The following is a 27,019-nucleotide window of genomic DNA, read 5'->3' as shown; positions in this document are numbered from 1 at the left end:
TATGATTAAACCAAAAATTTATTTTACAAAATGTAAATTTATTACAATCATAAAAGTTTTTAAAAAGAAATGACAGGCGCTGTTTAGTTATCATGAACCTTTTTCTACCCGGCCCTGAAATGAATAAAAAAAGACTGGATAAAATGTACATAATAAAAAGCAAAAGAATTGTAATGCTTGTGCATTGGATATATGAATGATAGTGCTATTCCCTTAATACTGTTGAATTGTTTCTGCGCAAATAGAATAAATGTATAACAAATATTAAGGTCGACTGAAGGAAACTTCAAACTTATTTAAAACCCTATCGAATTTGGTCCCTGAAAATAATCAGTTTTTGTGTATAATAAATACATGATGGTTAATGGTTCTTTTTAAAATGATAGACATTCACTACATTAACATCGCTTCAACTGTATGGACTTTGAACTTACCATGTGTTACATGCAATGTCGTTTCATTTTAATGAATGTCTTTCAAGATTTTGTCAGCAATATATAGTACTTACTCCGCATGTATAATTATATAATGTGTTATTAACTTACCATGCTGTATGAATTCCACTATCGCAGTACACACTCATGATTCCAAAGGATGATCCAAAATCTTCGTCATCGTAAGTAACTTCAACATCTGCTACAAGGAGTTCAGGCTCACCACAATCTGCGAGGTCGTCGGTGTTGTCAATATATCCCACGCAAACGCCATCATTTACATCATTGGTATAATCATCATCTACTACAAGATCGGCATCATCTTGAGCATCATCTTGGTCATCATTTACATCATCGGTTTCATCATCATTTACTGCATCATCGGCATTCTCATCATCGGTATCATCATCTACATCATCGGCATCATCATTTACTGCATCATCGGCATCATCATTTACTGCATCATCGGCATCATCATCATCGGCATCATCATTTATTGCATCATCGGCATCATCATCATCGGCATCATCATTTACTGCATCATCGGCATCATCATTTACTGCATCATCGGCATCATCATTTACTGCATCATCGGCATCATCATCATCGGCATCATCATTTACTGCATCATCGGCATCATCATTTACTGCATCATCGGCATCATCATCATTGGCATCATCATTTACTGCATCATCGGCATCATCATCATCGGCATCATCATTTACTGCATCATCGGCATCATCATTTACCGTATCATCGGCATCATCATTTACTGCATCATCGGCATTATCATCATCGGCATCATCATTTACTGCATCATCGGCATCATCATTTACTGTATCATCGGCATTATCAGCATCGGTGTCATCATTTTTTACAACGCTATCATCACCAGGGTTCCCTGTGTCTAGCATTTCTTCTTCTTTATTTTCTGGCTCATTATTTAACCATACAATTTCTCTTTCCATTCTATAACGTGGTTCACACCCATGCTCCCCACAAGTACAGAAACTTGGATTGAATTTCTTTGTGATTATCTTCATCTTTGGTGGTGTCCCTGGATTTGCTGGTTCTGAAAAAGAAATCAAAACATTCAAACATTTCAATGACAAATTGTTACTTTGAAAACATAATCAATGTTTAAAGGAACTCCAATGAGGTTCAAATGCCTAAAAACATAAAATTTCAAAATCTAATGAATATCAAGTGAAGCTCTTTAAATTGAAATATTTGGTAATGATAACAAAGAAACATTCTCAGAAATAAATTGGAAATCGATATTTGTTTTGAGCAGAAATCGTTGTAACGCTTATTATTATTATTATTTTTCTTTTTTTTTTTAGCTCACCTCTCACAAAGTGACAGGGTGAGCTTTTGTGATCGCTTTTCGTCCGGCGTCCGTCCGTCGTCTGTCCGTCCGTCGTCCGTCCGTAAACTTTTACTTTAAATGACATCTCCTCATAAACCACTAAGCCAATTTCATCCAAACATCACAGGAATGTTCCTTTGGTGGTCACCTTTAAAAATTGTTCAAAGAATTTAATTCCATGCAGAACTCTGGTTGCCATGGCAACCGAAAGAAAAAACTTTAAATATCTTCTTTTAAAAAACCCAAAGAGCTAGAGCTTAGATATTTGGCATGAAACATCTTCTAGTGAGTGTCTACCAAGTTTGTTCAAATAAAAGCCCTGGGGTCAAAATTGGCCCCGCCCCAGGGGGTCATTGATTTTCCCTATATGCATATAGTAAAAACTTAAAAAATCTTCTTTAAAAGAACCCATAGAGCTAGAGCTAAGATATTTAGCATGAAACATCTTCTAATGGGTGTCTACCAAGTTTGTTCAAATAAAAGCCCTGGGGTCAAAATTGGCCCCGCCCCAGGGGGTCATTGATTTTCCCTATATGCATATAGTAAAAACTTAAAAAATCTTCTTTTAAAGAACCCAAAGAGCTAGAGCTAAGATATTTAGCATGAAACATGTTCTAATGGGTGTCTACAAAGTTTGTTCAAATAAAAGCCCTGGGGTCAAAATTGGCCCCGCCCCGGGGGTCATTGATTTTCCTTATATGTGTATGGCAAAAACTTAAAAATCTTCTTTGAAAAAACCCAAATAGCTAGAGTTTAGATATTAAGAATGAAACATCTTCTAGTAAGTGTCTACAAAGTTTGTTCAAATAAAAGCCCTGGGGTTAAAACTGGCCCCGCCCCAGAGGTGTCATTGTTTTTAACTATATGTGTATAGTAAAAACTTAAAAAATCTTCTTTTAAAAAACCCAATGAGCTAGAGGTTAGATTTTAAGCAGGAAACATCTTTTTGTTGGTGTCTACCAAGTTTGTCCAAATAAAAGCCCTTGGGTTTAAATTGGCCCTGCCAAAGGGGAGGGGGGGTCATTGTTTTTCATTATATGTGTGTAGTAAAAACTTAACATCATGAAACATCTTCTAATGGGTGTCTTCCAAGTTTGCTCAAATAAAAGCCCTGGGGTTTAAACTGGCCCCGCTCTGGGCCTATATACAGGTGAGCGACCTCAGGGCCATCATGGCCCTCTTGTTGTATTTTTGCACTATAAAAATGTTCATTCTGGAAAAATGAGAGAAAGAGAAAGCGAATGAGATGAAAATGTGCACACAAATAACTGGTTAAGACGTACATCAATTGGTACAAAAATCCCGAAAAATTACTTCCAGTCCTATCATGTCTTGCTCGTGACATTTATTTTTCAATCGAAATAAGCGACGAAAATATTTTCGATAGTAATGCAGTACAAACATGTATTTTTAAGTAAATAAATAAATAAGATAAAAAACAAGAAAAAAACAAAGAAAAGAAAAACAAAACTCAACAAAATAAGGTAACGTGCTGTTATATAAAAAGTTAACTTACTATAATGGATGTTATACAGCAGGTTCGGTTTATACCAACTGTCCCTCGGATCTTCCATACCCTGTTCCGCTTAATTATTCCGAAACATTGTCTGATAATGGTTGTATTTACATTGATTCAGCTGTTGCTAATGCCGCTCTGGACATGTGACGTAATGACGTTATAATTATTGTAAACGTAACAATACAAGTACGTCATATAATACTGCACGTTTGTAACGTCGTTTTTCATTGGATAATCATGACGTTTATATAGTTTTTATAATACTGCATGTTAGTAACGTCGTTTTTCATTGGATTGTCGGGTATATTTTTAGTTATAAAGATTTTTGACATGTTATATGGCCGTATATAAACTGTTGTTTGAAAATATAACTCGAGCCGCTAAGCGAGGTTTAAATTGCAAACACAAGTTTTTATACGGACATATAACCTGTCAGAAATATTTATAACGGATTTGTAATACAGCAAGCATCTTTTTTAGAGAAAAGGTGAGATTTCTTCATAATTTGACAGCAGTGTATATAGAAATATATAAACGTCACGATTATCCATTGAAAAGTGACGTTACAAACGTGCAGTATTAAAAAAAAAATTTTTATTCTTATAAGCATGCATATATTATCATTGCAATTGGTAATGGAAAATAACAGATGTGTTTCATTTTTATCGGTACTTTTAGGCAACGTCTATAAGGAATTATTCTTTACAGTAATATATTTATTAGCTGTTTGTGTTTACTATTTTTTTTTTGTCCATGGGCCCGGATTTGATCATTTAATCCTTTCGATTTACAGCTAAAAATAAAGGTAAACGGTAAAAGGGACCGAGTAAGAGTACACTTTGCATATTTAGCCCCGCCTATAAATAAAGCACGAATTTCTTATAAAGCGTTATCATCATGATTAAAATAGACTATAAATCTGTGGAAATTATCAGTGTTACTGTATGTAAGTGCATATGCTTAATCCTCCTAATAAATTTATGCATATGTCTAGAAAATGGAAACAGGCTTTAAACGTCAGGACATACAACTGTAGAATAATGGTTTTTCATTCATATGCCTAATAATTTAATCAGCAGATGAACCTATGTTAGGATATCAAGTAAGATTATTATAGGACCATCTGAATGCACTTGTACACAATGTATACTTATGTTCATTAAAGATATATGAGTAATCACATTATAACAGGACCAAGAGATCATCTGCATGAACATATACTAGTTTTTATAGAAGATGCATGAGAGGTTAATGTAAGATGAGCAGGGAATCATCTAGATGTAAATATACATTAGTAGTGATGGAATATATATAAGAAAGGGTCATCTGGTCTTTAAGGTGTATAAACACTGTAGTTCTTAAAGAACATATGTGAGGGAAATACATATAAACATTTTTATTATGGAACAGATATAAGGGTAACTCGTAAGATGCCCAGGGGATTATCTAGATGTACATATACTATAGTTTTCATGGAACAGAAATAAGGGGATCACGTAAGATTACAAGATCATCTGGATGTACATAAACTTTTTTTCATTACATATCAGATGTAAGGGGATCAAATAAAATGACCAAGGGATCATCTAGATGTACATATACTATAGTTTTCATTGAACAGAAATAAGGGGATCACGTAAGATGACCAGGTGACATTTAGATGTATATACTCTTTTTCATTCTGGAACATATATGAGGGGATCAAATAAATGACAAGGGGATCATCTATATGTACATAAACTCTTTTTTTATTATGGAACAGATGTAAGGAGATCATGTAAGAATACAAGGGGAATATCTAGATGTACATATACTATAGTATTCATTGAAAATAAATAAAGGTATCACGTAAGATGATAAGGGGATCACGTAGATGACAAGGGGATCATGTAGATGTACATTTAATATAGTTTTAATTGAACAGAAAGAAATAAGGGGCTCACTTACGATGACCAGGAGATCATATAGATGTACATACTCTTTTTCATTTTGGAACAGCTATGAGGGTATTTCGTAAAATGACAAGGGGATCATGTAGATGTACATATGCTATAGTATTCATTGAAAAGAAATAAAGGGATCACGTAAGATGACAATGGTATCATCTAGATGTACATATACTATAGTATTCATTGAACAGAAATAAGGGGATCACGTAAGATGACAATAGTATCATCTAAATGTACATATACTATGGTATTCATTGAACAGAAATAAGGGGATCACGTAAGGTGACAAGGGGAGCATCTAGATGTACATATACTATAGTATTCATTGAAAAGAAATAAGGGGATCACGTAAGGTGACAAGGGGATCATCTACATGTACATATACTACCAGGAGATCATATAGATGTACATACTCTTTTTCATTTTGGAACAGCTATGAGGGTATCGCGTAAAATGACAAGGGGATCATGTAGATGTACATATACTATAGACTTCATTGAACAGAAATAAAGGGATCACGTAAGATGACAATGGTATCATCTAGATGTACATATACTATAGTATTCATTGAAAAGAAATAAGGGGATCACGTAAGGTGACAAGGGGATCATCTACATGTACATATACTACCAGGAGATCATATAGATGTACATACTCTTTTTCATTCTGGAACAGATATGAGGGGATCGCGTAAAATGACAAGGGGATCATGTAGATGTACATATTCTATTTTTTATTATGGAACAGATACATTTAATAAAGGGATCACGTTAGATGACAAGGGTATCATCTTGATGTACATATACTATAGTATTCATTAAGTTTTATTGACTGATATAAGTCATATTTGGTATTTAGATTTATACAATGGGCGTTCCTGTATTTGTGGTGTTAAGACACTAATGAAAATGATATTTTAACTGTCCTTGTACAGCCTCCATTTGTTGGTAAATGTGTGGTGCAAATATGCAGCTTTTGGGAGCATAATTTGCCCTCAATGATATTTTTTGAAACTCATGTTAGTAAGAAATTATATCAAACTCATGATTAATATGTTGTATTTTACTTGTTTCTTAGGTGAGTGTACCAGGGCAACATGATGCTCTTGTTTAATCAGTACTCTCCTTTAATTCATAAGTCACATAAACTATGCATCTTCAGGCAACACTTCCAAAGTGTAAAGAATTGTCAACATTAAAATCTCTAATCTTTTTGATAGTGTTATAACAATGCTACTGAAAATTTGTTTTATAGTGGTGTAAACATTACTGTTGACATACTTGATATTGCAATCGGTTGTCGACCTAGCCAGTTTGATAATTTTAGACATTTTACTTTAAATAATTCTAACCAGAGATATTCATACTCGTAACAACTGTAATAACAAATCTTATCCCAAAAGTAAATAAGACTAATGATTTTGATAAATGTCTTGTCGCTGTTAGGAATTTATTTAATCTTCTTAGATTTGAGTTTCTGCTATATGCGTATAACCATGTTTCGTTAAGTTTAATGCATAATAATTCTGGCGTTAACGTGAATCGTAACTGAATGAAACGATTAAGACTGCTGGAAATGATTAACGTTGAAGTAAATATAATAATTATTTTAATGTTAAATCATGACAGGACCAAAAAAGATAGATGTTGTATCTGTAAACGTCTTCTAAGAACTTATTTCATATCAATTAAGTGCATTATTTAATTAAATCTACCTAACAACCATCCGCATATATCTGTAAAAATACAATTTTACAAAATTCAGCAGCTTAACATGTAGATGCACAGTAATAACGGAAATGAAGCCATGAACATTAATTCGATGAACAAGAAAAATTTTCATCAATATTTTGCTATTTCCTATATACTAATGCCTACAAGTCTCGCTGGTCCATTCATACAGGATCTCGCTACTTTATTTTCTTCATTTAATAGTTCTGGTTAGTTTGTTTCAATTACTCAAACGCAACGTACTTCCTCATTCAACTTCTCTCAAATTAGGCCCCCAGTGGTCTCGAACTGATCTATTCAGACATTCTCCAAACATCTCAGTCAAAGCTTTTATGAATAATTGATATTGTTAAAAAATGACCAACACAAATGCAAGGATTCGCCAAAACATTAAAATCAAGGTTCCTTTGAATAACTGCTATTGTTCTCTTAAACCAACATGACCAACATAGATGCTGACTTTGCCAAAACTTTTAAATAGTTTATATATTATCCTACTTTCTTCCATGCGTTACCAATAGATTGAAATACCATTTTATCAAAACAATTATTTTTATTAACGCTTTGTAATATTATCAATTACTGTAATAACTTACTTTTTCTTTCTCTTATTTTATCTTTTTCAAGTATTTGTTTAAACATCTGGCTAGTATTCTATACCATTCCTTTAATATTGTTCAAATCTTTTCAAGTTATTGTGTTCTGTTCATGTTGTTTTGTTTAATCATGAAGTTTTAAAAGCTATACAGAGTGAAAATAGCCGTGAGGAACATTTTTTTAATCCTGAAATGTTTAGAATACATGATTTTGTGAAAACTTTTTTAACTATATGCTTTGTTTTTCATATTTTTCCAGATGGATTCAAATTGTTTTTCTCCTTGCTTCAAAAATTAGGTGACCTTAAAAAAGTAAATAGTTGAAACTTTATTATAAAATTACTTTAATTACTATTTCTGCCAAATTTGGGATATATCATTTCAAACAAAAGTTGAAAAGAATACTTTTTAAGTGATTTGGATTAAAAAAGGACCATCAACTATTACTTCATTCGCAGCCATAATTACAACCTTTACAACATTGGTACGACTTCTTATCAAACTTACTAAATTCTTTCTTTGAATTTACTTCAACTTTTGCTATTGTTGTTTCACAAGAAAATGGGAAACTGTATTAAGCATTTGTTATTTTTAGAACACCTTTTGATGTTGCCAACGGAAAATTATTTAGCATATGTTACGTCATGGGTTTATGAACGACATAAATATATATGTGCTCTATCTACGTTTATTATCTAAACTATATTATATGATACATGTGTTTACATATCAGTGTCCGCGATGGTAGTATATTAAGATCTAGGGAACTCTCTATTATAAAGGAGCTGTACGCACCTAGAGTATCATGTTACAGTTTACTCATCATGCTACATCTTCCATCTTTTACAAAATTACTGTTATATTTAAACATAATTTTATCATAAGTATAACCGCATAGATTATTTGAATAACGCTTAAATAAATTCAAGGAAGAAAGACTTTATATTAGATGATGATTACAGTAACATATAGTTAATAAATGTTCATTATCATGAGTCGTTTACAACATGTACTAATCATGATTAATACTGTAAATTTCTTCATTACAAACAATCACTGTCTATTTACAAGTCTGTTACAGCACGTGGCTTCACCTTTCTGCCTGCGCGAGTGAAATAATTAGCATTATCCGGAGGATTCAAAACCACAGGCTGTTTATTGCTATCGGTACGCTCTGACCCTACGTTAATCATTCTGTCATTAACTGACATTTCAAGGCCAGAATTCAAAGCACCATGTGTCAATAAAGGTGATTCTTTAGATTTCAACAAATCTTTACGATTTCTGCGATATTGTTGTCCGTTTTCTGTTTCAACAATATAGGACCTATCGCTGTGATTTTTTATTACAACAGCGGGACTCCAGGACTTGTCTAGACGTTGAATTCTAGCGGAATCTCCAACATTTAAGGGAGACAGAGGTTTAGCATTTTTATCATAGTAATGCTTAGATTTGACCTTGGATTCTGCGATTTTTTGTTTGACAACATCAGGGGGCGGTACTCGTGGTATAAGGTTTTCCCTTACAGTGGGAAGGATAGAACGAAGTTGTCGTGATTGGACTAACTGCGCTGGACTGAAATTTCCTATATCAGCGAGAGGAGTAGAACGATATTCTAAAAATCCTATTCTCGGATCAGAATTATCATCTTTTGCCTTTTTAAGTATACGTTTGGCAACTTTAACCATCGCCTCAGCCAAACCATTTGTTTGGTTATGATATGGACTACATTTTACATGTACAAAATCCCATGACTTTGAAAACTCCTCAAATTCTTGACTAGAAAAACATGGACCCCCATCAGTGACTATTTTCTCACATATGCCCCAATGTGACATGATATCTTTCATGTGGGAAATAACAGTTGAACTTTTTATGTTCGAAAGTTCATGAACTATGGGATACCTAGAATAGTAATCGGACATGACCATGAAATTTTTCTCATTAAGTGAGAACAAGTCACACCCTGCAATTTGAAACGGATAGTCTGGGATTTCAGAGCTGATTAATGGCTCCTTCTGTTGCGATGACCTGTATTCCAGACAAATCTGACATTGATTTACCATTTCAATTATATCATTTGAAATTCCCGGCCAAAACATTATTGACCTTGCTCTACTAAGACATTTTTGCGCACCCAGATGACTGGAATGCAGCACCTTTAACATTTCAGATCTGAGTGACCTGGGCATAACGATTTTTTCTCCTTTCATTATTAAACCATTAACCTCAGATAACTCATCCCTATAGTTCCAAAAGGCAGCAATTAACTGATGACAAGCCTTTTTGTACTTAGGCCAACCAAACTTTATTGTTTGTTGTAATGTACATAATTGTTCATCTTGTTTTGTTTGTAACCTGATTTCCTCAAGTTTTCTATCCGACACGGGAAAGATGAGATAACCATGCAAACGTGTGCCTCAATACCCTCATTAAGTTCTGGGCTTGTTTCCGGACTGGCGTTTCTGCTAAGTCCATCTGCTAATGGGATTTTCTTACCGGACATGTGACGAAACTGAAACCTATATGGAGTTAATTTCAAGACTAAACGCTGCAACCTAGCAGGTATTGAATGCATAGGCTTTTTCAGCAATCCCTGTATAGGGAGATGGTCATTTTCTACAATGACATCACGGCCATAGCAGTACTGATGAAATTTCGTAAATCCAAAGACAATAGATAATAATTCTTTAGAAATTTGACCCATATTCCTCTGTGATTCAGTTAAGCTACGGGACGCAAATGCTATGGGACGTTTTTCCTGAAGAATTACTGCCCCTAAAAGATTTGGAAGAAGAATCAACTTGCAATGTCAAGGATTTGTTTGGGTCATAATAAGCTAAACATGTGTCCTTACAAATGACTTCTTTCATTTTTTCAAAGGAATCACTTTGAGGCTTTTGCCACGTGAATATTGTGTCCTTATGCAATAACTCTCTCATAGGAGCGGTAATCTCTGATAAATTGTCAGAGACATAACGACTGAGATAATTAACCATGCCTAATACCACCTGTAGTTCACTTTTTGATGTGGGTGGTCTCATATCCTTAATGGCCTCAATTTTGGCGGGATCGGCCTTTAAGCCTTCTGCAGTTAACACGTGACCAAAATAACTAATCTCGGTGAGACCTACTTCCAACTTTCTGGAATTGAAACGAATGCCTTTGTTCAAAGCACGTTCAAGGACAGCTACTAAATTTCGGTCATGACTTTCCCTCGTGGAACCCCATACACAAATATCATCAACAATTGTAGCTACCCCTTCGAGACCTATCAGTGCCTCTTCAAGGGCGCGAACCAAAAAATCACCTGATACGTTTAATCCGTATGGACATCGAAGATACCTGAAGACCCCCAATGGACTGTTAAATGCAGTCAAATATGACGACTCTTCAGATAATTGTATTGACCAGTAAGCACTAGTTAAGTCCAATTTAGTGAAATACTTTGCATTATCAAACTTATGTAATACGTCATCAAGTGTTTTGAGCGGGTAGGGTGTACGCTTAATTGCACTATTAAGCGAACGAGGGTCTAAACAAAGACGTATATCGCCATTACTTTTTTCAGTAACAACTAAATTATTACACCATTCAGTGGGTGTTGAAATCTTAGCAATTACCCCCATTTTTTCCATTCGTGTAAGTTCCTGTTTCACTTTATCTTGTAAAGCAACTGGAATCCTACGGGGAGGATGAACAACTGGTGTAGCATTTGAGTCAACATGAATGTTACATTCCCCAGGGAGTAACCCTATGCCATCAAAAACCTGGGCATAATCCGTCAAAAGGGACTCTTTAGTAAGAAATGCCTCTTTGTTTCTATGATTATAATCATTTTGTACAGAATGAGCGAATTCTATGAGCTTAAAGCCCAAGCACGACTCGCAACCTAATAGTGGTGGGGATTTCGTGTCTACGACATGAAACGTGACATTTTTTGCTTGACCTGAAACAGCATGAGAACAAGGGAGAGTGATTTGCCCTTTGCTATGCAAGGAATTGCCATTGTAGGCGGTCAATTTAGATGTGGGCTTTTCAAGTGGTGCCTTGATTCCTAAACCTTGAAAGGTAGATAATGGCAAAATGTTTACCTGAGAGCCAGTGTCTAACTTCATTTGCACAGCCTTTTTACTATTTCCAATTAATATTTCTGTAAACATCTGTCCATTTTTTACTGTTACACAGTCAAGACTGTCCACATTTTCTACACAGTCAATGTATAATTCAGAACTTAAATTTGAAATTTCATTCACTGTTCTAGATTTACAAACATTGCTCCAGTGGTTCCATTTTTTACAATTGTTATATTGTGTGCCTTTTGCTGGACAACGCTGCTTGTCAGTATGTTGATTTCCACACCTGTTACATTTTGTACTGTGTGAACGTTCCCCAATGCGACCTGGATTGCTTGATGTTTCTGTATATCGACCTGAATTCATCGATGAAGGGTTCCGAGACGGACGACCTTGGATGCCCGATGAACGGCTAGGCATCCGTCCCTTCGGTCTTGATACTGCATGTACCGGAGCACTTTCTTGGACGTTATTGAACATTTTTATTTGAGATGCAGCATATTCAAATTCTTGGCACAGTTTTGTTGCCTTGTCTAATTTCAGATCTTTCCCTACTTGCAAAAGCCTTTCTCTCAATTTCGTGGATGACACACCAAATATAATTCTATCTCTGATCATGTCATCTTTCATTGTTCCAAAATCACACTCTGCAGCCTTGTTTTTTATTATTGTGATGAATTGTTCCATAGTTTTTCGCCTTGTGTGATATTATTGAATTGATAGCGGCTAAATACTGGGTTAATTATGGGAGCGATGTGTTCTCGGACTCTTTGGAAGATCTTTTTTGTTTCTTTTCTATCTGCATTAGATAAATTGGCGGCTCTATATATTTCTCTTCCCTTGGCACCCATATAAAGCAATAGCATTGTAACATGGACATCTTCCTCTTGCTCTTTCAAGGGTCCTTTAAATACTAATTCACAGTGCTCTTGAAATTTTGCGAATTCTTCTTACAAGATTGGTTGATGTCCAGTCCATTTGAGGTTGCGGGATACCACTTAAATTCATTTTTTTTATAATATTCCAGCACTTAAGGAAATGTTAATGTAATATTCCAACAAGAAGGAATTATAGTTTATGTCTGTCCTTTTTTTTTAAAGAATGTTTAGCACATTTATTAATATTCCGTCATTAGGAATGATTTTCCTTTTAATATAATATTCTTTCCTTAGGAATTATAATTAAACTATTTAAAATATTCCGTCTTTAAGAATTATTATCTTTCCAGTTCTGACACCATGTTACGTCATGGGTTTATGAACGACATAAATATATATGTGCTCTATCTACGTTTATTATCTAAACTATATTATATGATACATGTGTTTACATATCAGTGTCCGCGATGGTAGTATATTAAGATCTAGGGAACTCTCTATTATAAAGGAGCTGTACGCACCTAGAGTATCATGTTACAGTTTACTCATCATGCTACAGCATACAGGGCTTTCGGGAAATTTGTCAAAATATAACAGACAGTGTTTAATCACATGTGTGACATATTGTAAAATTTCGAGATAATTTTGTGAGATTTACAGCCTTAGTACTTTTTACATTCTGCTTGGATAAATTATGTCTATTTTTATACTTAACATGCTCATGTCTTTATGCTGAATAAATATTGAATTTGAAATGAAATGAATTGTTGCTAATGATTTACTTCTAAACTAATCTCAGTCTATTCCTTGTCAAGCCATTTGATTCCCTGTTACATGCTTGATCCTATAATACATGTATATGTTTGGTAGAATATTATCTGTTTTACATCTCTATTATCCCCTAGTCAATCCATTTGTTCCTCTATCATATGTCTGAAGGTATATTCTCTGCTGTACGTCTGTACAATACCCTAGTCCATCCATTTGATCCCCTCTGATTTGTTTGCCCTTAGTCATTCAATTTTACCCCCTCTGATATGTTTGAAAAGGCATTCTCTGTTGTACATCTATACCATACCGTAGTACATCAAGTGGACACCCTTTACACGTTGACTAGTATGTTCTCTTTTATATATCCATTTGATTCCCTCTTAAATGTTTGATAGTATATTCTCCGTTGTACATCTGTATGATCCCCTCGTCCATCCTTTTGATCCCCTCTTATATTTTATAGTATATTCTCCTTTGTACATCTGTCTGATCCCCTCGTCCATCCATTCGATCCCCTTTTATATTTTTGATAGTATATTCTCAGTTGTACATCTATTTGATCCCCAAGTACATCAATTTTTATCCTCTCTTGTATGCTTTATATAATGTTTTCTGTTGTAAATTCATATGATCCCCTACTCCATCTAATTGATCTCCTCCTTAAATTTTTGATAGAATATTCTCCGTTGTACATCTGTATGATCTCCTTGTACACCCATTTGATTCCCTGTTATATGTTTGATAGTATGTTCTCTGTTGTACATCTATTTGATCCCTTAGTCCTTCCATTTGATCCCTATCATTTGCTTGAAGGTATATTATCCTCATCTATATCACACTTGGTCTTACGTGATCCCCTGATATCTGTTCAATGAAAACTAAAGAATATGTACATCTAAATGGCCCACTGGTCATCTTACGTGATCCCCTTATATCTTTTCAATGAATAGTATAGTTTATGTACATCAAGATGTTTCCCTGGTCAACTTACGTGATCACCTTATATCTGTTCAATGAATACTATAGAATGTGTACATCTAGATGATCCCCTGGTCAGCTTCCATTATCCCCATATATTTGTTCCAACATATGAAAGAATATATGTACAGGTAAATGACCCCCTTGTCATCTTCCGTGATCCCTTTATTTCTATTCAATGGATACTATAGTACATGTAAATATAGTTGATCCCCTTGTCATCTTTCGTGATCTCCATGTATCCGTTTAATAATTAGAAAGAGTATATGTACATCTTGATGACCCACTTGCCATATTACGTGATCTCCTTTTATCTGTTCAATGAATACTATAGAATGTGTACATCTAAATGATCCCCTGGTCCGATTACATGGTACTCACATATCTGTTCCATAATAAGAAACAATAAATGTACATGTAGATGATCCCCTGCTCATCTCACGTGATCCCTTTATTTCTGTTCAATGAAAACTATAGTATATGTACATATAGACGATCCCTTTGTCATCTTACGTGATCTCCTTAGATCTGTTCAATGAATACTATAGTATATGTAAATCTGAATGATCCCCTGGTCAGCTTACATTATCCCCATTTATCTGCTCTAAAATATGAAAGCATATCAGTTAGGGATGGCAACGAATACCAAAATCAATACTCGAGTACTCGGTCATTTTTCCGATCGAGTACTCGGTTACTCGGATGATTTCCAATGATCTTTAAGTTTTATCACACAATATCAACACCGTCTGCATGCTACTTTCGTTTTCTATTTTAATTCATAGAATTCGTAACTATAAATAGGACTGCAAGAAATACATATAAAAATATAAACATAAGAAATGTCAATGACAGCATTTATTATATACCTACACATTTTCTCCCTAAAATACAGGATGAACTTGAAGCGCAAACACGCTTCAACAGTTAGAAAATTCCATATTATGTTAGTGACAAATACTGTACCATATATGGAAGTGCCGGACTACTTTTGACGTTGGTTCCGATCTTAGCTGTGTATTGGAAACGGAAACCAAAATTATAAAAGGCGTGGCCGGTTTTGCAAAAATTACGTATTCATCCGTCGGTCATAAATTTATTTCTTGACAGCTACATTTCATTTTCTGAAATTTCTTATAGAAGTGTAGTATAATGAAAATCATTTATAATTCAAACGAAAAGGTATATAATAAAAGGAAAATTATGTTGTAGCATATGCATTTTTCTACTCGCAATGTTGGAAAATTGATATTGCGCTCGACCTTCGGTCTCGTGAGATATTTATTAGTATGTGTAGGTATATAATAATATATTCTTCTATCGCTGCTCGTAGCAAAATACAAAATTACAACTAAAATTCCGTATATATTTACGCTTTTATAATTAACAAGTTTCGGCTACAAACTGTCTAATATTTAAAGGTGATTAAATATCATAAGAGGCCGAATGACATAAACGACACAGGACTGTGTTTAATCGAACTGCTGATCGCCTCGTTAAACTTGCGATAACATTTTCACACCTCCGCAAGGATGTTTTGATTGCACTTAACAGGTATTTATACAGATACGTGTACATTTCCGAATTTCTGAACTAATCTTTCTAATCGCAAAAAAGTAGAAATTAAATATTTTTTTCGAGTAATCGAATATCAATTTTGTTAACCGATATTCGGACGTTCGATCGAGTACTCGGTTAACCGGTTACTCGTTGCCATCCCTAATATCAGTACATCTAAATGACCCCCTGGTCATCTAATGTGATCCCTTTATTTCTGTTCAATGGATACTTTAGTAAATGTAAATATAGTTGATCACCTTGTCATCTTTCGTGATCTCCATATATCCGTTCCATAAATAGAAAGAGTATATGTACATTTAGATGATCCTCTGGTCATCTTATGTGATCCCCTTTTATCTGTTCAATGAATGTTATAGAATATGCACATCTAGATGACCCCCTTGTCATCTTACGAGATCCCCTGATATATGTTCAATGAATCTTATAGTGTATGCACATCTAGACGATCCCCTGGTCATCTTACGTGATCCCCTGATATCTGTTCAATGAATATTATACTGTATGCACATCTATGCGATCCCCTGGTCATCTTACGTGATCCCCTTAATTATTTATGTTCAATAAAAACTATAACATATGTAAAATTAGATGATCCCCTGGTCATCATACGTTTTCCCCTTATATCCCTTCCATAATAAGAAAGTAGACATGTATATCTAGACGATCCCCTTGTCATCTAACGTGATCGGTATCCCTTTATTTCTGTTCAATGAATATTATAGTATGTGCACATCTAGATGATCCCCTGGTCTGCTTACATAATACCCATATATCTGTTCCATAATAAGAAAGAATAAATGTACATGTAGATGATCCCCTGCTCATCTCACGTGATCCCTTTATTTCTGTTCAATGAATGCTATAGTATATGTAATATAGACGATCCCTTTGTCATCTTACGTGATCTCCTTAGATCTTTTTAATGAATACTATAGTATATGTAAATCTGAATGATCCCCTGGTCAGCTAAAATTATCTCCATTTATCTGCTCCAAAATATGAAAGCATATAAGTACATCTAAATGACCCCCTGGTCATCTAACGTGATCCCTTTAGTTCTGTTCAATGGATACTATAGTAAATTTTGATATAGTTTAACCCGTTGTCATCTTTCGTGATTTCTATATATCCGTTTCCATAATTAGAAAGAGTATATGTACATGTAGATGATCCCTGGTCATCTTATGTGATCCCCTTATATCTGTTCAATGATTCTTACAGTATATGCACATCTAGATGATCCCCTTGTCATCTTACAAGATCCCCTTATTTCTATTCAATGAAAATATAGCATATGTAAAATTAGATGATCCCTGGTCATCTTACGTTATCCCCTTATATCCCTTCCATAATAAGAAAGAGTTCATGTACATTTAGATGATCCCCTTGACAGCTTACCTGATAACCATATATGTGTCCCATAATAAGAAAGAATAAATGTACATGTAGATGATCCCCTGCTCATTTTCGTTATCCCTTTATTTCTGTTCAATGGATACTATAGTAAATGTAAATATAGTTGATCCCCTTGTCATCTTTCGTGATCTCCATATATCCTTTCCATAATTAGAAAGAGTAGATACATGTAGATAATCCCCTGGTCATCTTACGTGATCCCCTGATATCTGTTCAATGAATCTTATACTATATGCACATATAGACGATCCCCTGGTCATCTTACGTGATCCCCTTATTTCTGTTCTGGTCAGCTAAAATTATCCCCATTTATCTGCTCCAAAATATGAAAGCATATAAGTACATCTAAATGACCCCCTGGTCATCTAACGTGCTCCCTTTAATTCTGTTCAATGGATACTATAGTAAATTTTGATATAGTTGAACCCGTTATCATCTTTCGTGATCTCCATATATCCATTCCATAATTAGAAAGAGTATATGTACATGTAGATGATCCCCTGGTCATCTTATGTGATCCCTTATATCTGTTCAATGATTCTTACAGTATATGCACATCTAGATGATCCCCTTGTCATCTTACAAGATCCCCTTATTTCTATTCAATGAAACTATAGCATATGTAAAATTAGATGATCCCCTGGTCATCTTACGTTATCCCCTTATATCCCTTCCATAATAAGAAAGAGTTCATGTACATTTAGATGATCCCCTTGACAGCTTACATGGTAACCATATATGTGTTCCATAATAAGAAAGAATAAATGTACATGTAGATGATCCCCTGCTCATTTTCGTGACCCCTTTATTTCTGTTCAATGGATACTATAGTAAATGTAAATATAGTTGATCCCCTTGTCATCTTTCGTGATCTCCATATATCCTTTCCATCATTAGAAAGAGTAGATACATGTAGATAATCCCCTGGTCATCTTACGTGATCCCCTGATATCTGATCAATGATTCTTATACTATATGCACATTTAGACGATCCCCTGGTCATCTTACGTGATCCCCTTAATTATTTCTGTTCAATAATAACTATAGCATATGTAAAATTAGATGAAGCCCTGGTCATCTTACATGATCCACTTATATCTGTTCAATGCAAAATATAGTATATGTACATATAGATGGCCCACTGGTCATCTTACGTGATCCCCTTATATCTGTTCAATGAAAAGTACGGTATATGTACATTAAGATGATTCCCTGGTCAACTTACGTGATCACCTGATATCTGTTCAATGAAAACTATAGTTTATGTAAATCTAGATGACCCACTTGTTATATTACGTTATCTCCTTATATCTGTTCAATGAATACCAAAGTATGTGTACATATAGATGATCCCCTGGTCAGCTTACATGATACCCATATATCTGTTCCGTAATAAGAAAGAATAAATTTACATGTAGATGATACCCTTGTCATCTAACGTGATCGGTATCCTTTTATTTCTGTTCAATGAATATTATAGTATGTGCACATCTAGATGATCCCCTTGTCTGCTTACATGATACCCATATATCTGTTCCATAATAAGAAAGAATAAATGTACATGTAGATGATCCCCTGCTCATCTCACGTGATCACTTTATTTCTGTTCAATGAATGCTATAGTATATGTACATATAGACGATCCCTTTGTCATTTTACGTGATCCCTTTATTTCTATTCAATGGATACTATAGTAAATGTAAATATGGTTGATCCCCTTGTCATCTTTCGTGATCTCCATATATCCGTTCCATAATTAGAAAGAGTATATGTACATGATCCCCTGGTCATCTTATGTGATCCCCTTATATCTGCTCAATGAATACTATAGTATATGTACATCTAAATGATCCCCTGGTCATCTTACGTGATCCCCTGATATCTGTTCAATGAATCTTATACTGTATGCACATCTACACGATCCCCTGGTCATCTTACGTGATCCCCTTATTTCTGATCAATAAAAACTATAGCATATGTAAAATTAGATGATCCCCTGGTCATCTTACGTTATCCCCTTATATCCCTTCCATAATAAGAAAGAGGACGTGTATATCTAGATGATCGCCTGGTCACCTACGTGATCCAATGATATCAGTTCAATGAAAATTATTTTATGTGTACAAGTAGATGATCCCCTGGTCATCAAGTACGTGACCGCTGATATCTGTTCAATGAAAAGTATAGTATATGTACATGGTCATCTTACGTGATCGCGTTGTATCTGTTCAATGAAAACTATATAGTATAAAATTGGTCCTCTTATAATGTGATTCCTAATATATTTTTCATATGAAACAAACTATACATTGTATGTATATTCAGATGATCCTTTAGTCATCTAACTTGATATCCTCACATAGGTTCATATGCTGATTAAATCATTTGGCATATGAATGAAAGCACCATTATTGCACGACTTAACACTTTAAAGCCTTTTTCCATTTTTATAAGACATTCGTGTATATTTATTAGGGGGATTAAGCATATGCACTTACATACAGTAACACTGATCATTTCCACAGATTTATAGTCTATTTTAATCATGATGATAACGCTTTATAAGAAATTCGTGCTTTATTTATAGGCGGGGCTAAATATGCAAAGTGTACGCTTACTCGATCCCTTTTTCCGTTTACCAAAAATAAATCCGCATTCAAGAACTCCTTCCGATTTCTATATTGGTTTCCCCTTCGGTGATTCGCAACATGTCATATTAATGAATGAGAACCGGAAAGCAGTTTTGCTGTACATGAATTCGAAAGCTATAAATAGCTATAAATGTTCTGATTTTTGACACTTAGGTTATACATTTGTTATTTCCCTTTTTTAGTAGTACATGAAATTATAATTTGTTACATTTTGAATTACATTTACACACAGCATATCAAGTATACTATTAGTGATTGAATTTGCCAATATAAAGAAGATTTCAGGCATAAAACTTTAATAATTTTGCTTTTGATAATTATTCTTAATTTATATTTATAAAATTAAATGATTAATAATAACATGTTGATATATTGGTTGTTTTGAAATAATTAAACTTTAGTATATATTGTTACATTTCATTGGCGTCATAGACACAGCATACCACTATGTGCTTCAAAAATTAACTCATGGCCAGAGCTGCATTACTCGTACTGGTACTGCAGTACGAACTGCAGCGATTTTGCAAAAACTGGTACTGATACTGAATTACTCTTGCAAAATTTTGCTAATACAGGTACTGCATTTATACTATCTTAAAACGTGGTACTGCTACTGCATTACTCCTTTACTAGGCAGTACTTTTGGTTTTGATAAAAATAGCATCAATTCTTTTTCATAAAATAAAGCTATTTTTTTTTCATTCCAGAGTGTGTTCTACTTTCAGTATTGAAAGAAACCATTTTTTTCTTAATTTGACATGAAAAAAAATGCATGTAATATTACTATATTATAATATTAGTCCCTTTTGTTACTATTTGTATATTTGTTACAATTATAATAATAATAAAAAAACAGACTTTGATATTTTTATCATTTTATGTTACTGACTACAGTAGTGACACACACAGAACATAGTACAGTCATGTCACATAACATTTACAAGTCTTGTAAGTCTTGTTTGTATTCAATGGAATTACTTTCCTTACCAGGTAGGCATCAGTGAAAGCATTTTTTTATATTAAATATCTTTCCCCTCTTTTTAATTATGGACAGTGCACAAGATAAGTATAATTATGCAAAAAATGGTTTACAAAACATTCGGAAAAAATCTACAATCTGAATATAACATGACCTGTGCGTAGGAATAATTTGGTATTAATTAGCGCATTTTTTTTTGCGCGGAGCTTCTCAATTACTGCAATGCAGCAACATTTGTACTTGTCAGATATAGACTTTTAAGATGCAACAACTTAATGTAATTAAATATGGTAAAACAGCTTCAGCGTTTCGTGTAATGTGCACGTGTCTATTAACATTAATTAAGGATAATGTCCCGTGGTATCATTAATATGCATCTGCACGTTTTCGCGTCACGCCTTTCTTAAGATAATTCTTAATTTAGATTGTACTCGCATTTTCGAAATAAACTTGTATTTGTTCATTCATTTAACAAATGTCTGTGTTAAGATATGTTTTATTGTAATAAAGTGTATTACCTGCTATTTTTATGTTCTTTTACATAACGCAGATGCATTTTGAAGTGTCTCTATGTATGCTGCAGAAAGTTAACGACTTGCACAAGTGTATTAACTTATTATATAAAGTAGTTTATTGCACGTTAATACTAGTATTATATCATTCCAAAAAGCCTGTCTTTAAATCGTTATGATAAGCACAGTGATAGCAAAATAATATGTGTTTTTTATGTCTTATGGTATCATTGAATCCAGCACTTTAAATGTTAAAACTTAGCTACCGCTCAAACCGGTGTTAGGGAGCGTGGGGAATGTTGCATTTTTTCCATTATCCCTCATGTACAGATTGCAATTTTCATGTTATTTTGTTTTGATTAATGCTTTCCGGGGATCACCCTTTTTACTCAGATTTTTACAGTATATTTTTAATAGTCTTGCTGATGATATAGTTTTGAAAACAAAAACTTTTATGGATAAATAAAGTTGGTGCCATTGTAAGCTAACAAAAGCAATATTTATCGCCAATTTAAATTACTCAATTATTGTGTCTTAATATTTTTACATTGTTTCTTTCTATTGCTCTGAAATGACCATCGATATTTTAGAATTTAAACAGTGAAAGATAATGATAATAGAAAATAAATTAAAAAAGATTTGTTAGCGGATGGTAACCAAAATATTCGATGTTGGTCAATGCCAATAAATTGGCACCATTTGTTCATTGAACTGACTAGTCTAAACAACAGCTTAATGTAACCGACATGTATTTTATATATTGGTAACAACAATATTATCATTTAAGCAAGCCCAGAAATTAAAATTTAAATACTAGAAAACTCATCAAATAACTTTAAATTTCAAGTAATAGTTTTTTACGGCACAAATTTTTGCTTTGGTCAAAAACACCCAGGGGAAAAAATTCAAATTCCAAATTTTACCTTAAAATACCCCTGCCCAAAATTCTTGTAAAAAATTTTTGCCCAATTTTTTCCTTATACACATAATTCTTTGTAAAAAACGTTTCACGCATGTGCCCGGGCTTTTTTTATTCTTAAAAATTTAAAATGGATTGTGTCCACTGTAGAATTTTTAAAAACAAAAAAAAAGAATTTTAAACCTTTTGAGTATAAATAAATATGAATCTAGGGGGAAACCCATTACTTTTTAAATGTCAGAATATTTTGAAAAATATTTTTTAAGAGTTTTAATTGAAATTTGGCATGCAGAATTCCTTATCTAAAGCCCTAAATTGAAATTTATCTGCGAATTCCCCGATTTTTAATTTTTTTCTTCCCCAACCCCAAAAATAAAACATAGTTGATTTTGGTTTAATTTTTAAAATCTTAAAACATCTAAGATTTTGGGTCAGTGATTGAACACAGGGCAAAAAAATAATAAATCAAAAAAAACGGGGAAATTGTGCGAAATTTATGACAAAAATAGTTCCAAAAATTTTCAGTATTGAAACAAAAAAGAACTAGACACCAAGAAATCTGAGGGACCGCAAAACAAACTTGGGGTTCGGCCAGGTTTAAAATTTTGTAAAATTTGCGCAAATTTAAATTTATACACGTATGTACTTTTTTTGTTTTTAAATTTTTTATCGAAATATAAAATTTCGAAATAAGGGTTTAAAACAGAACTACATCTTTTCCTGTACTTGGTATAATTCACTTATTTTCAAAATTTTCTGCCTGTACTCTATTTTGTATTTAGGGGTATTTCACAAAATTAAAAGTATGTTTTAAAAAAACCAAAAAAAATTTTTTACTTTTTTACACAGCACACAGGGCACTTTTTTAAATTTTTTTGACATGTCATCCGACTTTCAAGAAAAAAACCGAACCAAACATGGAAGATTAAACCAAAAATTTATTTTACAAAATGTAAATTTATTACAATCATAAAAGTTTTTAAAAAGAAATGACAGGCGCTGTTTAGTTATCATGAACCTTTTTCTACCCGGCCCTGAAATGAATAAAAAAAGACTGGATAAAATGTACATAATAAAAAGCAAAAGAATTGTAATGCTTGTGCATTGGATATATGAATGATAGTGCTATTCCCTTAATACTGTTGAATTGTTTCTGCGCAAATAGAATAAATGTATAACAAATATTAAGGTCGACTGAAGGAAACTTCAAACTTATTTAAAACCCTATCGAATTTGGTCCCTGAAAATAATCAGTTTTTGTGTATAATAAATACATGATGGTTAATGGTTCTTTTTAAAATGATAGACATTCACTACATTAACATCGCTTCAACTGTATGGACTTTGAACTTACCATGTGTTACATGCAATGTCGTTTCATTTTAATGAATGTCTTTCAAGATTTTGTCAGCAATATATAGTACTTACTCCGCATGTATAATTATATAATGTGTTATTAACTTTACCATGCTGTATGAATTCCACTATCGCAGTACACACTCATGATTCCAAAGGATGATCCAAAATCTTCGTCATCGTAAGTAACTTCAACATCTGCTACAAGGAGTTCAGGCTCACCACAATCTGCGAGGTCGTCGGTGTTGTCAATATATCCCACGCAAACGCCATCATTTACATCATTGGTATAATCATCATCTACTACAAGATCGGCATCATCTTTGAGCATCATCTTGGTCATCATTTACATCATCGGTTTCATCATCATTTACTGCATCATCGGCATTCTCATCATCGGTATCATCATCTACATCATCGGCATCATCATTTACTGCATCATCGGCATCATCATTTACTGCATCATCGGCATCATCATCATCGGCATCATCATTTATTGCATCATCGGCATCATCATTTACTGCATCATCGGCATCATCTTTTACTGCATCATCGGCATCATCATATACTGCATCATGGCATCATCATTTACTGCATCATCGGCATCATCATCATTGGCATCATCATTTACTGCATCATCGGCATCATCATTTACCGTATCATCGGCATCATCATTTACTGCATCATCGGCATTATCATCATCGGCATCATCACTTACTGCATCATCGGCATCATCATTTACTGCATCATCAGCATCATCATTAACTGCATCATCGGCATTATCAGCATCGTTGTCATTCTTTTTTACAACGCTATCATCACCAGGGTTCCCTGTGTCTAGCATTTTTTCTTCTTTATTTTCTGGCTCATTATATAACCATACAATTTCTCTTTCCATTCTATAACGTGGTTCACACCCATGCTCCCCACAAGTACAGAAACTTGGATTGAATTCCTTTGTGATTATCTTCATCTTTGGTGGTGTCCCTGGATTTGCTGGTTCTGAAAAAGAAATCAAAACATTCAAACATATCAATGACAAATTGTTACTTTGAAAACATAATCAATGTTTAAAGGAACTCCACTGAGGTTCAAATGCCTAAAAACATAAAATTTCAAAATCTAATGAATATCAAGTGAAGCTCTTTAAATTGAAATATTTGGTAATGATAACAAAGAAACATTCTCAGAAATAAATTGGAAATCGATATTTGTTTTGAGCAGAAATCGTTGTAACGCTTATTATTATTATTATTATTTTGGTATTTTTGCACTATAAAAATGTTCATTCTGGAAAAATGAGAGAAAGAGAAAGCGAATGAGTTGAAAATGTGCACACAAATAACTGGTCTAGACGTACATCAATTGGTACAAAAATCCCGGAAAAATATTTCCAGTCCTGTCATGTCTTGCTCGTGACATTTATTTTTCAATCGAAATAAGCGACTATAATATTTTCAATAGTAATGCAGTACATGTTTTTAAGTAAGTAAGTAAGTAAGTAAATAAATAAATAAATAAATAAATAAATAAATAAATAAATAAATAAATAAATAAATAAATAAATAAATAAAAATGAAAAACAAAAAAAAAAGGAAAGAAAAGAAAAACAAAACTCGACAAAAATAAGGTAACGTGCTGTAATATAAAGTTAACTTACTGTAATGGATGTTATACAGAAGGTTTGGTTTATACCAACTGTCCCTCTGATCTTCCATACCCTATTCCGCGTAATAATTCCGAAACATTGTCAAATAATGGTTGTATTTTGCTTGATTCAATTGTTGCTACTGCCACTCTGGACATGTGACGTTATGACGTTATATTGTAAACGTAACAATACATATACGTCATATAATACTGCACGTAAGTAACGTCGTTTTTCATTGGATAATCATGACGTTTATTTAGTTTTTATAATACTGCATGTTAGTAACATCGTTTTTCATTGGATTGTCGGGTATATTTTAGTTATAAAGATTTTTGACAGGTTATATGGCCGTATATAAACTGGTGTTTGGAAATATAACTCGAGCCGCTGGGCGAGGGTTAAATTGCAAACAACAGTTTTTATACGGACATATAACCTGTCAGAAATATTTATAACGGATTTTTAATACAGCAAGCATCTTTTTTAGAGAAAAGGTGAGATTTCTTCATAATTTGACAGCAGTGTATATAAAATTTATAAACGTCACGATTATCCATTGAAAAGTGACGTTACATACCTGCAGTATTATAAAAAAAAATATTTTTTATTCTTATAAGCATGCATATATTATCATTGCAATTGGTAATGGAAAATAAGAGATGTGTTTAATTTTGATAGGTACTTTTAGGCAACGTCTATAAGGCATTATTCTTTAAAGTAATACATTTATCAAATATAGACATTTAAGATGAAACAACTTAATGTAATTAAAGGTGGTAAAACAGCTTCAGCGTTTCGTGTAACATGCACGTGTCTATAATGTCTCTCGGTATCATAACGCAGCTTTGTTAATATGCATCTGCAGTTTTAACGGCACGTCTTTCTTAAGATAATTCTTCATTTAGATTGTACTCGCATTTGCGAAATAAAATGTATTTATTAACTCATTTTACAAATGTCAGTGATGTATGTCACATGAGTCTACATTTGTAAACAGCATTTTGTTTCACTGCTACCTATGGATCTTCCCCTGTTATATTTCTTTTATTTTAACCAACCTATGAAAAACTTTAACAAGCGTTATGTTGTAAAAAGTACAAACATTGAAGTCTAATATTCTACCTTTTACTCTCCACTTAAGACTGTTTCTTCCTTCTTAAATGTCTTCTATAATTACAGTTAGCAGCGTTTTGTTATAAAAAAAGGTACATTGAATTTCAATAGTCTACTTTTTCACTTGAGACTTTAAGTTTTTATAGTTACAGTAAGCAGCGGTAATTTTTTGCCATGTAAATTTCTTCCAAAATCAGCAAATACTATCATTTAATGAGACGAACATGATATAAGATGTCTTTTTAGGTAAAACGTTGGACTGTGAATCGGTCGGTCCGAGTGCGATACCCGAACGGTGCAGGAAATTGCAGGAAATTGTTCATACGGTCATGCATAGTGTACCTCTTCTCTGGCATGTGCAGAAGTTATCCGTTCCTTGCGAAAGTTAAGTAATCGAAAGAGCATCGAAACACGAGGCTATCTGATTTATACGAGGGGGCGTAGCCCCCGAGTATTAATCAGATTGCCGATTTTTTTTTGATGTTCTTTCTCTTTTGTATCATAGTCAAACATAAAAACACGTCCCCTGTTGTCGCAAAAT

At 33.5% G+C, this 27,019-nt stretch overlaps 1 protein-coding gene across 2 annotated transcripts; it reads right to left on the bottom strand.

Annotated features, from left to right (window-relative positions):
* On the bottom strand, positions 1-25,526 carry LOC132760189 (coiled-coil domain-containing protein 1-like). 2 transcript variants are annotated; one of them, XM_060752106.1, is made up of 3 exons: positions 25,375-25,526; positions 546-1,506; positions 1-114 (listed from the first exon to the last, which is right to left on the bottom strand). In XM_060752106.1, the coding sequence occupies exons 1-3, from the start codon at positions 25,430-25,432 to the stop codon at positions 105-107; spliced, it is 1,029 nt and encodes a 342-aa protein (XP_060608089.1). In that variant the 5' UTR covers positions 25,433-25,526; the 3' UTR covers positions 1-104. The 2 variants fall into 2 exon arrangements, with proteins under 2 accessions (XP_060608089.1, XP_060608087.1); XM_060752104.1 differs by lacking the exon at positions 25,375-25,526 and adding an exon at positions 3,320-3,470.
* Between the last annotated feature and the right edge of the window lie 1,493 nt (positions 25,527-27,019).

The sequence above is a fragment of the Ruditapes philippinarum genome, unplaced genomic scaffold (assembly GCF_026571515.1).
Source record: "Ruditapes philippinarum isolate M1 unplaced genomic scaffold, ASM2657151v2 ctg1790_1_1_1_1, whole genome shotgun sequence".
NCBI classification, from domain to species: domain Eukaryota; kingdom Metazoa; phylum Mollusca; class Bivalvia; order Venerida; family Veneridae; genus Ruditapes; species Ruditapes philippinarum.
This window is presented reverse-complemented; position numbering and strand designations above follow the sequence as displayed.